The 16,502-nt window shown below is 37.9% G+C and overlaps 1 protein-coding gene across 1 annotated transcript in view; it reads left to right on the top strand.

Moving 5' to 3' along the window:
• The window catches only part of LOC110165419 (guanine nucleotide exchange factor VAV3), a 142,678-nt gene extending 136,893 nt beyond the window's left edge, over positions 1 to 5,785 (top strand). Inside the window, exon 27 of the mRNA XM_020930608.2 lies at positions 164 to 5,785. Coding sequence (XP_020786267.1) covers positions 164 to 208 — 45 coding nt within the window. The 3' untranslated portion in view covers positions 209 to 5,785. The remainder of the gene's footprint in view (positions 1 to 163) is intronic.
• Positions 5,786 to 16,502: the final 10,717 nt, after the last annotated feature.

The raw sequence follows: 16,502 nt of genomic DNA, 5'->3' as shown, positions 1-16,502 counted from the left end.
ACAATTTTCCAATATAAAGTCAACAGGAGCCAGAGTAGATTTCAACAAATTTGAGAAGTTGTGACTGGGTTATAGTGAGTATGAGTGTAGCAATGACGCACAGAAATCCTACTCCATCTTTAATAGCTGGCACTAATGTCAAACTTTTGTGTCTCTTTTTCAGGTTGGCTGGTTTCCATCTACATACGTGGAGGAGGGAGAGGAGTGAAATGCATAAGAAGACAAGGACATAAACTACTTGTGACTGGCCCTCTGCTGCTCACTCCAGTGTTAAGCATGGCTGTTCCAGAGCTGCTCCTGAACCAGGCCTCCGGGACAATAAAGAAAAGGGCTTCAGTCCATCGCCAATGCAAAGAAGTGGCCCCTAACTTTCTGGTTGACTGTGCAGTTAAGTGACTCCACTCACTAGCAGCCTGCCTGTCAGAGGGAGCGCAGCCTGGGTCCTCCTCCTCCAAACTTCATGTACATCTTCAAGTCTACCACTCGGTACTGCATAAAAGTCTGTGCCAATTGAAGAAAGGTACAGATAATTTCACTCATTCATAAATTCTTGAGTACCTGCCATTGTACTGTTCGATTTGGGAAAATGGACGATCAACATTGGAATCTTCTCATTAAATTGTCTGACCATTTAGCAGTAAAAATGTGGTTGGCTTCATGTAGACTGGCTCCTATTGACAAACTGAAAGAACTGTACAACATGTGGAACCAACAGCCAGTTTCAGTATTAATTGTTCAAAGTATCCAAAACATTCATTAATCTTAAAGTGAAATTACATGTCTGGTACCTTTTAAACGCTCAAAATCTTAAATTGTATTAACAGCACTTAGAAAATTAATATCTAAAATGTATACTTTCAATTAGCATAAAAAACTAGAGGGAAAACAAGGTAATACATTTTAAAGAAGATCTATTCTGCTTAAAAGTGCACTGTGTAACTTTTCTGGTGGGGGGTTTGCCATCTGCTTGTATCCATAGAGATGGTGTGGTTGATGTTATTTACTCCATAACATGTTTTTTATTGACCTGAAAAACTCACCTCTCCACAAATCTGACATGTAACTTATCCCTATGGCATTGCCTGCTGTCTTTGTAGAGCTATTAATAAGCGTAATGCAAGGATCAAGGATTTAAAGCCAAAAAAAGAGAATGTTTGTTGAATTTTATTGCCCTTCTTCCTACGGGATTTGACGCATTACATACTTCACAACAAACAGCAGCGACTGGTTAAATAAAAAGTACCCGGCTACCGTCGAGTGAACGAATCCTAATGCTGCGAGGTCAGACGGTTTCTACGAAGTGAAACTGGTTGAAGAATCAGGCTAGGTGACAGATCCTCCACCTGAAAAATTCCACAGTGCACCTTTAGATTGGTCAAACACACCAGAATCACTCCAAATACAGCCAAATGAGGGGGAGCAACTACTAGTATAACATGAATAAAAGCTGTGAAATGTCGATTTTGCATTATAGGTCTTTTAAGTCAAATTTGAGTGACAAGAAAGACCAAAATGTCTCCAGTACCACTCTGCATGTTCCTGTTTTCCAGCTATTGAAATACATACACCACATTGCATACACTCCATTACATAACGAACCTCACTCTTTGTTAATCCTCCTCTGCCTACTATCAATAACATGCCATGACCTCGCCAGTGTCTATTTTTCATCTTCTTTATCTTGATATCGATGACCCAATTGCACACACACATACCCCACACGTGCTCCGCCCACCTCTCCACCTCCTCAGATTAAGATACAGGAGTCATTGGACCCTCTGGTTATCTGCTCTCAGCTCTGCCAACCATTGATCGGAGTTGTTCCTATTCTCCTCTGTTCTTTATCTGCAGCGTGGCCTCGTGTTTTCCACTTGTTACGATCTTCTTCTCTTATCGGTGGCAGCTTTGATGGTAGAAGATGAATTTCACGGGTTTTTCTTATTGGAGGTATTACCTGAAATCCACTAGTCCCTCGTGAAGATGCTCAGACTTTGTTTTCGTCAGAGCTCTTATCTTCTGTCTTTTGAGTTTGGACAAGTTGTTTTTACACATATGAGGGATAGCATATAGTGTTTTGCACTGATCTGGTGGTACTTTAATATAAGACCATTTGTATTAATTGTAGAGTAAATAAGTATGGAAGTGAAAGAATTCAAAAGCTTGCATTTCTTAAAAGGTCAATTTGAATACTACTCCAAAAACACATACATACATTAATTGGCTTATTTTTCACAGTGTAGTAATTTCAGTAATTTTCTTTTTATTTAGTCCATTAAAGCCCACATTGCTTAAATACTAACATGCACCCTTACTTTGAGCAGGCTGGTTTCTCCACAGACCTGACTTGAACATGGCCTAGATATGAGCATATATAGATTTTTATCCTAATATGTGTTTTATCTGAAATGTTACGCAGTAGTAAAAAGGTAACACACTTGTTTTGCTGAATTTTTCTTAGTGCAAAATGGTCGTATTTTTGCAGTCTGTAAGTATTGACAACTAACAATGAATACATTAATTAAGCACTGTTTTCCATTGCGAAAATATTGCACGTGTTCTTTTTATACATTTTAACTTTTACACGCCAGACTAGAAGTACCACTGATTCACTTTTCAAAATGGCACCAACTCTTTTTGCCAAATTTGCCAGAAAATATCTATTCCCACAGTACTTCAGTCTGAGAAACACATTTAGCTTCTGTCAATAGTACATTAACACTGTTTTTGGCTGCGTAGCTCCCTGTCCTCCCTCTCACCCCATTCAGCTCCACTCTACACTGTCTCCTTAATCCTCAGTGAAAAGAGGATTCTCCCACTTTAGAAAGAATTCAATAGCTTTTACTGCGAAACACACCTCAACAACGGACTTACAAAGAGCACTACAAATCACTGCTGAAAACATGTGGACGGCTTAATCCTACTCACAATATTATGACAGATTTTGTGACATTGCATTTAAATTATTTGAAAGAACAAACAAAACTGCAGATCAAAAAACGTAGAAACGTTTGAGAAAAACTATATCAACACAGAGCTGGCTTACAAAATACACTGTGATATTGGATAAAAACTTATGATTAAGGTCCAATATTACATAGAGTGTAATATAAATTGCCTCTAAAAACACCTATATATTTTGGTATATTTTCTAACATTGGCTTTTACTTTTCAAAACTACACAGAATGAAACAGGATGCTTGGATAAAACAGTCATAAACATTGCTTCTGCCAACACTTCTTTGTGCGTGTTTTTCACATTCGCACACACCTACACTTGGCATTTTAAAATCACCATCTCCAACTGTTTTACATAACAGATAATGTATAGAATTATGTTGTTGCAAACGATTCAAACATGTGAAGCACTTTTTCCTTGTTAATATTGCATCAAGCCGCACATTGGGTTAATAGAGAAGTTTAGTGGCTGCAGGGGATCAGACAGTCTTTGTGTCTAAGTCTGGGTGGTGTTTTTTCCCAGCATGCCTCGGGGCAAAGCTTTGATTCAAAAGCCTTCCTCTTCCCCTGTCATGTCGTCTTATTGTGCGGGTGCCATTGGGTATTGTGCAAGATGGATTTGGAATAATTATATTTGAAGAAGTGAGATTGAATGGGTAAGACATGTTTTTAAATGTAAGCTTAATTGGGCAATTATGTCTCAAAGATGTTAAGAGCTTTTTAACAGCAGTTGAAGTCATGCATCTATGCTATAGGATAAAGACATGTGTCAGTGGTGAAAGTGCTATTTGACCAAAGTGAAGATTCATAGGCTTAAGTGAATGTATGTTTAGAACAGTGTCATTAAGTCACCACTAGAGGGAAGCATCCCAAACTCAACTTCCAAAAGTTTGGAGGTGACGTCATCTGATTAAACAGTGTTGTCCTTGGAGAATCTGTGTTTTATACTTCATGAAGCTAAACAAACACCTCTGTCTTTAAATAGACTTAAGTAATTTTCTGATCAAAAAGGAAAACTATTATTAAGTACTTAAGTATTGCTGTTAAACTACATGGCAGACAAGAAAAAATATTGTAAAAACAGAATTTGGATTAGCTCCCTCTTTCTTCAGTGACTGTTGTAGTTACAACTTTTACTTTTAAATCATCTTTGTTAACATGTCAAATCCTTTAATTCACTTCTCCAAAGCTAAATGCTGCATGTCCAGGCATTACCAGACTAGTATACAGCTATAACAGCATCCTCCCCTTTTCCCATAATCCACTGTTGTGATCTTCCTCATATGAACTCTTGACAGTGGGACCATTTACCAGCGCCCCTCCCTTCCAGTCAGGTTCGGGACAGGGGCGGCAGGTGGGGGAGGGGGGGCTCAAGGGTATCAGTGATCTAATCATTACAGCGTCTCCTCACCTCACCGACCCGCCTGCATCCATCTTTATGTCACAAACCACAATACCACAAACGCACAGACTTATCCTGCTCCGCTTCTGTCACCTCTCTCCCCTCTCTCTCTCCCTCTGTCTCTCCATCTCTCCACCGCATCTATCTTTTATCCAATCTCCGTCTCCTCTGCTTGTGCCTCGTTCAGTCGCTTCTTGTACTCGTGTTTGGGAGACTGCGCGACAGAGGAAGCGCTACAGTTCAATAGCACTTACAATGGGCAAAATAACATCCATCTTAACAAACTGTGGCCATTTACAGCATTGATTCTGATGTGAGCTACAGTGATGGAGCTAGAAGAGTTTACTGCATTGGGGGCTAGTTCTGTTCTTGCATGTCATATTAGTTTTAAGTACAACTCTGCAACTTATCAAATTATCTGTTTTTTAAAAATTGCAAAATCTTGAAATTGCGGATCATTCTAAAAGAAGTTTATTCCTGACTTTGATGTAAAGCACATTATGGTACAAATGCAATCAGATATTTATACAAATGTAATTGAAGTTTGCAGTTTACTATTTCTTAAATAATAGTTTATGATAAGAATGAAAATGTAAAGAGCTTCCCCTGTTTGAAAGACCAGCAGTCCCTACTCTGATTTTGATTAAAATAAATTGATTAAAATTGTAATTGGTTAGCAGTAACAATATTTCTTAACACTTTGACCGAGATAAACCCTGAATCACCTAAATTAGTCCCTTAGTGAAGAGATACAATGCCACTTATAGTTTTGCTTATTTTGCCAGTTTTAGTTGTAAAATATAGCCAAATAAATGCTATCAAAATGTAATATTTAAATCTAATCTCATATTTTTATTTATCTATATCGTGTTTCTCCTATTTCTGTTTGTATTATTTTTAAGTCGTATTTATTTAAATCACACAATTTGACCAGATGCCAGTAACATAATCGGTTCGGAGTTAAAGGTGGTACTTATCAAAAGGACAATGTCGTCAATGGGAGCCAGTCTTCATATGATTCAGATGCCCAAAGACAATAACACTGTTTCATAAATGAAATATAAAACATGTGTATCAATGTATCACTCCATAACTGTATAAAATATAATTGGGAGATCATTTTTACATGAATCTACTCAAGTCAAACATGAGAATTGACTGTGTTTTGTTCATTGTTCATTATTACTGCTATAATCCAGCCCCTCTTCTTGACTGAATTCTGTATCCTCATGTTATATTTGTTAATTGTCATTATTCTGAAGCCAAAGATGCTCTCTGTACTGTGATGTCTCTCTCCTTGGTACCGACCGACCGTTGTGGCCTGAAACTGAAACCGTGCAATCCTGTGTAGCATTATGTGTATTGTTGTTGTATTATAATGTAAATAATGTATATAGCACATAATAAAATATACATTGCTTCTTCTTATATGTTGTCTTTTATTCCTAATTCACTTCATGTTATAACGTGATGTTATTTATTTCAATCAGGAAGCTAATGGAAAAAATATGTAATGAAAAATATATAGATTTTTTAAAATCTAGTCATTCAGAAAATCTTAGTTTCTAGACTTCCTTTTTCATCTCCCTAATAAGGAATTAATTTGACCACTCATCACGTAATTGTGTATAACTGGATGGCGATTGGTTGATTAGGTGTGCAGTTTTTGGAACAAGCAAAGTAGTACTAAAATATTGAAGTCTTAAGTGGTCCAAAGTTATTCCTCACTTAACTCATGTATTCCGGTCATAGTAAATAAGTCATCACAATGTGTTTATAAGTGCGTTTCCCAACTCTTTAGAGACCAGAGCAGTAAGCTAACAACAACTAGCATGCTAATGTGCACATTGCTTTATTAGATCCAGAGAGTATACAACAGCCAAGACCTCAAGAGCTGCTTATACAATATATTTGTATTGGGACAAGACCAAGTTTGCTCAAATACATGGGAAAAAATGTGTTATTATTAGGGTGATCAGACGTCCCTATTTACCCGGGACAGTCCCAGTTTTGAGTCCTGTGTCCCCTGCCCCAGCAAATTTACCCAAAACCAGTGATTTGTCCCAGTTTTGCACTAGAAATGTCCCAGTTTTTTTTTTACCAATTTGATACCGGCCAACAGTAAAGAAAGGCATAAATTGTCATTTGTTTAGGCAAAATACAGAAAAGCTGTTTAAAAAAGAAAATGTGACTGTACTGACTCACATTAGAGCCAAGTGTATAACAATTTTCCTTAATTACACACTCATTTCACCATTTTATTATTACCAATCAACCCAAACCAGGGAAGTCCCAGTTTTTTATTTTGGAAATCTGGTCACCCTAGTTATTATAATTTGACAATTTAAAAAGTCTTAATAATCTGAACACACTTGCACTCATCTGGCACAACAGACGCGCGGACGCTGCAGTCCCTCCTGTTAGCAAAGGTCACAGAGCGTTAGCCTAGCATTAGCATTAGCCTGTGACTTTTCGCTTATTTTAGTCCCGAGCGCCGAGAGTGGCAGAGCTCATTAACCGTCTGTCACAGAGACAGGTGGCTGCTCCCTCTGCACCGTTCAATAACACACGGACAGCAGGGGGCGCTCTCACAAGTTATAATAGCCCAATAGGTGTGAATAGGAAGAAAGTTGAGAACAATTCTATGCTATACTGTTACAAGGATATAAGTATATGTAGTAAAAAGTATTTGTATAAAATTGTCAAATTATTAAAAGTTCTTCTTCAACTTAAAGGTGCGCAATGCAACTTTTCTGGTGCCTGCTGATCTCCATGGTGATGTTATTGCTTTGTTGGAGATGTTTCTCAGTATGTCACTAATTAACCTGTTTTGTTTTTTTTTCTTTCTTTCTTTTCAGGTCATTCTTCAAGTTTATTTAAAAAAATCAACATTTGTGAATAAAATGAATAAAACTTGAATAAAACCTAAAATCAATAAATTGTTGATACCAATTTAAATTTTTTTTATCATTTATTAATACACCAAATTTTCTTTTCTTTTTTCTTTTTTTACAATTTTATTTATACATTTCAATAGCAAATTACAAAGTATGTATATCAAACATTATATTTGTACTTTTTTTTTTTTAATTAACCAGTTTTTTGTTATTTTTTTTCTTTTATAGAGTCATAGAGTCATGTTTATTTATTTCATTCATAGATTATAAAAAGACATCAACAGTGTCACAACATCAAACGTACAAGAAATGAACGAAAATTAGCATAAAGAAGACGAATCTTATGTTATCTGCCCCCTTTTCCCTTTTCAAAACAACACCGATGGTTACTAAACATTTCAAATCAGTACATTTCAGTTCAGATGCAATTATTAATCTTTTATAGCTAGATGAATAAGCTGAAAACATGCATTCTTACAGTGAGCAGGGTCTCTTCTCCATAGATCTTACCTGTTACATGGTCCGGTTGGTGGTATCAACTGTATTTATGTGTGGAGATATATTTAATGCAAGTTTAGTGATGACCCTATACCAGAAAAGTTACACAGTATACTTTAATAGTCCAGATATCCATTTTGAAACCTTTGCTACTTTAATGTTTGTTTATGTCGTCACTGCATTTTGCTAATTTACCCTGCGCTCATTACCTTTCTTAACAACTAAAAAAAAAAAAAAAACGTTAAATTAACTTTGACTAAAAATAGACTTTAACTCAAGAGGGAGGAATAACTCAAGCAGTACTCCGGATGTGTGAAAACATGCAGTGAATAGTTGTATCCTACAAGACACACAGCATATGCCTCTGCTTACCGTAGGCGTCTGGCTTGTGTGGGCTGAGACTGCTCCTTTCGACCATCTGCTTCCTGGTTATGGCTGGTCTCTGGATCCCGCCCACAGCTTGGACAGCACCCTCCCCGGACTTGCCTTGCCAGTTCTGGGGGCTTGTCAGTGGCTCCGTGGGGGTGTACGGGAGACGCTGTATTAAAATGTCTTCCAGGTGGGTCCACAGTCCGGGCCGGGTCACAGCGCTCCACCTCCAGCAGAGAGCAAAGGCAGGTCCAGACAGACAGATGGGCAGTGACATAGCAATCTGAGTTAGCCACAACTTTCTGGACCGAAAAAAGGACTTGGAAGATTACGATACGGTTTTAAGACTGTTACCAATTTCAAAAGTTAGAATAGAACGTGTAGCCAAAATAGCGGGAGTGGGTTCAAAGTGGTAGAGGACGAATCAACATGCAGTATTTGTCGAAAGCTGTCCAAGAAGAGGTTTGAGTGTTGCGATGGAGACCTTTTTAAGTTTAATATTAGAGTTTTTATTGAGTAGCCTTCAAAAATCAGCATGGTGAATTTGGTCGGCAATTACCAAAACATAAGTCTGGCCAATTTTATCAGCTCCTTCTCTTAATATTACTTCTGAAATGCTGGATGCTGCTTAATGGTGAACTATGTAACTTTCTGGTTGGGGGTCCGTCTGTCTGGAATGTTCCACAGTATGACATTAATCAGTTCAACCTTACATTTTTACACTTCAAAAATACCTAGAAAAACAAGCATTCTGATTGTGAGCAGTGTTACCTCTCCACAGATCTGACCTGTCACTTGGTCAGGTTTGGTTGGCATGAAGATAAAAAAATATAACTGTGAAATATTCGAAACAAAGCAAGAGAAAGCATGGAGAAAAGCACTTCAGTGACCCTCCACCAGAAAAGTTACACAATGCACCGTTAATATCCACAAGTAATTTTTTGTCAAGAGCTCCACATTCCCTGCAGTCCATAGGAAAACTATTGTATAAAAGACGAATTTAGATACAGCAATTTTCATGCTCATACTGCCACTTTTTGTGTATAGGTTTAAATGGCCGCTGTTGATATAGCAATTAAAGGGACAGTTTGGAATTTTGGACATAGGACCTTATTTCCTAGTTAGCCAGAGTGTTGGAGACGTCTGGAGACTCTTTTTAAAATATCTCCATAATAATAATAATAATAATAATAATAATAATAATAATAATAATGCAGAGGTCGCTGGTGCTAGGCTAGTGCATGTCAATGGCCATAGTTAGCCTGTCTTACAAAATCCACAAAGCACCCGAAGCAAATCTATGATTACGTCAGACTATCGAAGTGAATGTTTGTGTTGATAGAATAATTTTAGAAGTAAAACCAACCTTGCATTTGAAGGATTTATGTCTGAGCAGCAGCAACAAGTTGTTCTTCCTGACAGAAAGCTTGGCAGCGGTGGACTGATATGTGAGAAAATAGTCCCTGAACATGCGACAATTCATGCGATCCAAGGTTAGTTCATTTCAAACATTATTCTATCAACACAGACATTCACATCGACAGTCTGGTGTAATAATTGATTTGCTTCGGGTGTTTTGTGGAGTGGGTAAGACTGTTTTTAGTGTCAGGGTAACTATGGCCATTGACATGCACTAGCCTAGCACACTCCAACACTCTGACTAACTAGGAAATGAGGCCCTTTGTCCCTTTAACAATTTAAAACTTTACATAATTTCAATATTGCTTACCAGATAGACAAACTTTATTGATCCACAAGGAAAATTACTCACACAAGAAAAATAGCTCACACATCACAATATATTATACTAACAAAGAGCAAACATATGAATGGTAATAATAATTCAAAATAAGTAGCAAAAAGAGCAGGAGGCTGGTGTCAATAAGATGTGATTATATAAATGCATACGTATGTGTAAAAATAAAAATCTAGTACTACAAATATATCTCAGTTATATACAAGAGGTCGTAAACAGAAGCAGTGCAAAGATGAAATAATGACTGACATCAGACACCAGAGACCTCTACTTTACATAAAATAATACATGCTTTTTATAGTCATTCTGGGTGATTGTTAACTGTGTAAACATGTTTTTATCTCAGATTGACGGACTGTCTCTGTAAATGGAGGGGTGTGCCTCTCGTACTGGGACTGGGAGACTCCACAGATATTAAAGCTTTGGAGCACAGTTCAGTTGCATTTGTTTGCAGACATTTATTGGTTCCTCGGCTCCGTGAGTTTGTGTTTATTGGGAACAGCGTGATATTTGCAGTGTTCAGAACAGAAGGGACATTCCTCATCTCTGCATTGTTTAGATGACTCCCTGATCTTTTCAAGTTTGTGGGACAAGATAACACAAGAAGTTTTCAAAGTTTGGTATGTTATGAATGTGGGCAGATTTGGATAGTAGTTTGGTAGCGGTATTAAACTCAGGAGAATGAAAATGTGTATTGACATCAAAGGTCCTATATTACACAAAATTGATTCTTGTGAGCTTTAAGTCATGTTATCAAAAGCATACCTAGAGTTGTGTTTTGTTTTGTTTCACTCACATGAGTTTGAGTACCTCTTTATCTACAGTCTCCAAAGCTCAAAATGCTTGAGTCACCTTTTGAAGTTATTGGGTTAGTTTTAGTTAATAGTGCCTTTAACATTTTGTTCAGTAGAGACGGGCAAATCCAGGGCTTAAATCATGCAATTGATACTAGTGATGGTGTATAGAAATACTTCCTGTATTACCACATGACATCACAAGGTGGAACAGGACGTTTTCTGTTTGAGAGAAGAACTCATGTTAAACATATTTAAATGAAACAAAACACAACTCCAGATATGTTTATCATGAGGAAACATTGCCATCTCCATCTTTATCTCCATGGAGACAAAAGATGAGCTAACTTACACTTCAGTTTTGTGCAGAGACAACCCAACTCACTATAAGAATGCATGTTATTCAATTTAATTTAATAAATTCTGGATAGACTGGATAGTTTAATGCCTTACTGTGGAACATTTCCAGCAAAGCAATAACATCTCCATGGAGACAAGCAGGTGCTTATCTGCAGAAAGTTACATGTTGCAATTTTAATGTCAAACATATTAAAGTTACAATATGTAACCCACTTATGTCATTAGCACTAATATGTGATTAAGATAATTATGAATAGTATGTCTTCATCACAAACTTGCAATGTGAAAACCACATGAAAGCTGGAACAAAATGGTCGCTTTGTTTCTCTTTCATTTCTTGTAAAAACGCTGCAAAACTTTCTATCTCTCGCTCACAATCACCAGGTCTTTTCTGCCTGGGCGCCGCAATCATTTGTCTAACTTTACTTCAATCACACTCTCTCCAAATCCCTGGATCTCATACAAAACTGTCAGCTTTCCACTCCTTCTTTCAGATGCACCCCCCCTCCCAATATGCCTCCGCCTGGGTCTCCTCCTCGGTCTTTTGGGGGCCATCGTCATTGCCAGGCGTCGCTATGGCTGGTGTGCTGTGTAAATATCAAACTGCACTTTCTTGCCTTGTTTTTCCTGGAGACTATCAGCTCTGCATAAACATCTTTGACAGCTCATCACCATAAAACACACACAGTCTCGCTTGGCCATTCAAAGCACAGACCCCAGTAATGCCCCATGCAGTCTCTAGCCTAGTCTCTCCGCTATAGTGCTTTTATATATTCATGCCACATTGATTTAAGTAGTATTCAAGTCCTCGGAGGGCTCGTGTTGACAGCGCCAGAGCTGCTAAGAGGGGAAGGGTGCTAGCGGTGATTGCCTTTATTTCGACTGGCACCTCGGTGAAATGGGCACACAGCGGAGCTTATATAGGGCGAGGGTTAGATGATTCACATGTGCCACTCATGCAGAAGAATACAGAAGGGTATGAGTAAGAATGTATGTGGGAAGATGGAGATTATAGTTCACTTTGGTCAACCACCCATCAAACGCACTGGAAAATCTGCATGTTATAGTGAGAATGAGGCAACATTTTTTTCCCCAGAAGATCAGATGTTAAAGATGTACTTTTCTGGTGGTAATGTTATGGTTTTGTTTAAAATATTCCACAGTATGGCATTATACGAAGGAGCTGAGCTGCTCTTTACATAATAATAAATGATCTTGTTGTAAAAGGTAAATGGTCACATTTTTATATTGCAATTCTCCACCTTCAAGGCACTGAAATCACTTTACATCACTTGCCCACTCATACACCAGTGTACGCAGACACTGGGGCGGGGTGGGTTAAGTGTCTTGCCCAAGGACACAAAAACAACATTCATCTGTGAATCAGCGGATCTGTCCGCTCACCAATGATGATGTTTATGTCAAGAGCGGAATTTGAACTGGACAAAGTCTTTACAACCTGAGCTACTGTCACCCATATGTCATTGCAGAGGTGGGACTTGGAAGTCATGGCTTGGACTCAAGTCAGACTTGACTCTTTACCGGAACAAACTGGAACATGTCCCTCCCACTTCTTTATTTGTTACTTTGGATGTAACTGAAGTACTGTGATGTGGTATTCTCAAATGTACTACAGTAATATCCAGTACAATGCAGTAAAACAGAGGGAACAACAAAAAACATGATCCTTCCATTTCAGTGCAAACTTCCTGATAAAATAACTGCATTTTAAAATCTGAATTCTTTCTACTCTGACCATAATGATCCACACTAAGATCTTGTCAAGACATTTAAAAAGGGAAAATATGCATTTCTACTATTTCTTTTCTATTTCTACTTCTATTTATATAAATACTCATATAAATATAATTAAAATATATAATATAAATATATAATATCATATATAAATATATTTGTTTAAAAGTCATGTAAATTGCAAAAGTCAAAGCTATATTTGGTATTTTGGTTTAAAGACTTGAAATGACTTAAAGCTAAAAGCAGACGACTTGGACTTGACTTGGACTTATGGGACAGTGACTCAAGACTCGACTTGGACTTGATTGTCTTTGACTTGGGACTTGACTTGGACTTGAGACATACTTGAGACTTGGAAGCAACAAAAGACCTGTACCTAAATAAAGACTTGTACCTAAATAAATGCAAGATTTGTTTAATGCCATACTGTGGAACATTCAAGAGTTTTTCAAAGCCATACCACCTCCTGAGAGACAAGTATTGGATTTCACTAGTAAACAAAATAAACACAATTTTTGAGAGACGTGTGCTCACATTACATTAGACTAGATTTTATTGTATTTGCACATTCAAGTAAACACAATGCAAACAGATATAGAACATAAAAATGACTGCGCGGGAGAGAGTGAGAAGACCATGACGCTTTTATAAGACCACCTCCCATACATACAATACAGTCTTACACATTTAAAAAGTGAGCTGTAAGTACATTAAGAGACACCACTTTCTCATTGATTTGCTTTGATTAAAGTCTGCAAAGTTCTTCAAGGACAGATCCAAGTCTGTGTTTAGGAGAGTCTGTGGAGCTTTATGAAACTGGCAGAGTGGATCGTTTTCACCAAAATCCATCTTTTATTGTTGAAGTTAGAATCCATTTTGACCTTTGAGTGATGAGTTCAGTCCACAATCCATTCACAGTAAGCAAACGCTGAAAGGATCTGCATACAGCGGTAATTTCCAAAGACTCCACATTTGTCAGAGTGAATTATGAAAGCAGTACATGGCAGATATTTACGCAAGTGTGTGGCCTTGTAAAAGACAGGGTCAGAAATTTAGGTTTCTCTCAATAATTCCTTTGATGAAAATGGACTCTTTGTGAAACTGTTTCGGATGGAATTTCTCATTTGACCTCAGTAACAAAGGTTGCAGTAGTCGTTCTATTAGTGGCATATCAAAAATGGTAAAGGGAGATTAAGGGAAAGTTGACGTCAGAGTTTTAAAGTCCCCTCAAGGTAAAAGGTTATGAAAAAGTATATTTTGTTATTTTCTAAACAAGGCTCTTGTATAATGAGGTGGATTTCAAAGTTACGTCTTCAAACAAATTAGTAAAATAAAAAATGGCCAATATTTGTTTTATGTAAAATGTTTCAGCAAGTTTTTTGGAGTTTAAAGAACCATGAAAACCAAGAATACATCAAATTTGTCCTCTGCATTGGATCCATTCTTCCGTGACCTTAGGACAACCTGCCTGGAACTTGGATCTTGAGCAAGGTTTGGTCAGGACAACACTTTAGGACTGTGCATGTGTATTGTGAAAGTACCAAAAATAACCCACTCAGACACAAGGAGATCAAACTCCACACATGAAGGCTACCTGAGTCAAGAACTGAACCAGGTAGTTTTCAAATTTTTACTTTTATTCCAGCAGTACTTGCATTGTCCATTTTGGAGTCATACCACATGAGCGACACTGATCCATAACACCAAACCATTATAATATAAAGAATCTGATAAAGGCCAGTGCTTGTTTTAAATATATCATATCAACCTTGCACAGATTGAAACGTCCATTCAGCTGTAGTCGTTTGGAGTTAGCGCCCCCTGTGGATTGTCCTGGCTCGTTCTGTCACTGATCTGGTCCAATTTGGCAGCAGAGATGAGCCTGTGCTGAGGAGGAGCTGCTCCACAGACCAGCGTAAGACTGTGGGGATTTTCTGTATCTATAAGTCTCACGTAACAGGATCCTCAATGACTGAATGAGACACTATCCACTGCACACGCTTCTATTGTGGTTACATGTCTATTATCTGCATGGATATTGCATTTGTGAATGAAAAGCAGAGGTGAGATGGTTCTGCTGTTAGCCCCAAGTGAAAGAAAAGTGGTTAAAAATGTAGTCAGTTGAATGAGTTTCAGTCAAGTCAGTCAACCTGTTTTTTAAAGGTACACTGTGTAACCTTTCTGATTGAGAGTCTGCTACCTTTAGTATAACTGAACATGGGTGTAATGTCATACTGTGAAACATTCCAGTCAAAGCACTAAAATCTTTATGGAGACAAGCAGGTGGCGCATTACCAGGCTCTTACCACTCAATTTAATTTCTCTCCAGCGACTAGGTCAGGAATCAGAATACACTAGACAGTTTGCACAAACCCCAGAAGTGCGAGTCCGGGCACCAACCAATCAGCGAAGAGCCATACATTCTGTGTTGGCAACGATTCCGAGATCGAGGATTTAAAGCCAGAACAAAGAGAATGTTTGGTGAATTTTATCAAGGGGAAAGAAGTTATTGCCATTCTTCCTACGGGATTTGGAAAAAGCTTAACATACCAGTTATCCCTATTTGCGGCACATTACACTCATCACGATGAAATAGTAGCGATTGGTTAAATTAAAAAAAGTATCCGCCTACTGTTGAGCAAACGAATCCTAATGCTGTGAGGTCAGACGGTTTCCACAGAGTGAAACCGGCTGATGAACCAGGCAAGGGTATAATGCCATAAAGTGAAACATTCCAGTCAAGGAGGTGCACCCCTCACCAGAAAAGTACAGAGTGCACCTTTAAACCCCAAACCATTAAATAAGCATAACTCAACTCCTAACTTTGGCAGAATTGACAAACTGCAAATATTATTTCAGTTTTAGCCCAAGAGCTTCAGACTCCCAGTACTGAGGATTCCTGTTTGAGCCGAACACATCCATCTCAGAGTAAAGTGAGAATTGACTGTTATTGGATTCATATGGCATATTTCATTAGACTGGAGCTCATATTCTCCTCTCTCCTCTCCCCTCCTCTCCTCTGCTCTGCTCTGCTCTGCTGTGGTGACTGAGAGGCAGAGTTCACCTATAGCTCAGGATTATGTCTCTCTGCCAAGGCTCATGGTGCAGATACAGGCACCGCTTCTATTTTAAGCTCTTTTCACTCTTTTCTTTGACTCTTTGATTCTCTCTTTAAATCTCTGTCTCTCTCTCTCTGTGTCTCTCAATTTCTGTCTATCTTTCTCCTGTTTTATTTCCTTGTGTCTCTTTCTTGTTTGTCTCTAACTGTATCTCATTCTGTCTCTCTCTCTGTCTCCTTAATTTCTATCTATCTTTCTATTTATCTTACTTTCTCTCTTTTCTTTCTTCCTTGTGTCTGTGTCTCACTCCCTCCATCTTTGTCTTTTTAGTTTGTCTCTGTATCTCTCTCTCTCCCTTTCTTTCTCTCTTCATCCATCCAGATTTTAGTCTTTCTCATACTACCTAAATAAGTTAATTTTCTCTCTCTGTGGCTCTCTGTGTCTTCCCATCTTGCTCCTTCTCTTTTTGGTTCTTGTTTTATGTCTTTCCTTCTCTCTCTCTTGTTAAAATGCAGATTTTTGTTGTGATACAATGAGTTTTTGGGTCTAGTCAGAAATGATCAGGTTCAACATTTGTTAATTTACCTTTTAAATATTTCAGGGCAAAGTATACAGTAATCATTAGGAAAACTGGCTCTTGCTCCCATCTGGGACTAT

Source organism: Boleophthalmus pectinirostris, unplaced genomic scaffold (assembly GCF_026225935.1).
Source record: "Boleophthalmus pectinirostris isolate CB_2022bp ecotype Guang Dong unplaced genomic scaffold, ASM2622593v1 HiC_scaffold_15, whole genome shotgun sequence".
Lineage (NCBI taxonomy): Eukaryota > Metazoa > Chordata > Actinopteri > Gobiiformes > Gobiidae > Boleophthalmus > Boleophthalmus pectinirostris.
The sequence above is the reverse complement of the archived record's forward strand: the minus strand, read 5'-3'. Positions and strand labels throughout refer to the sequence as shown.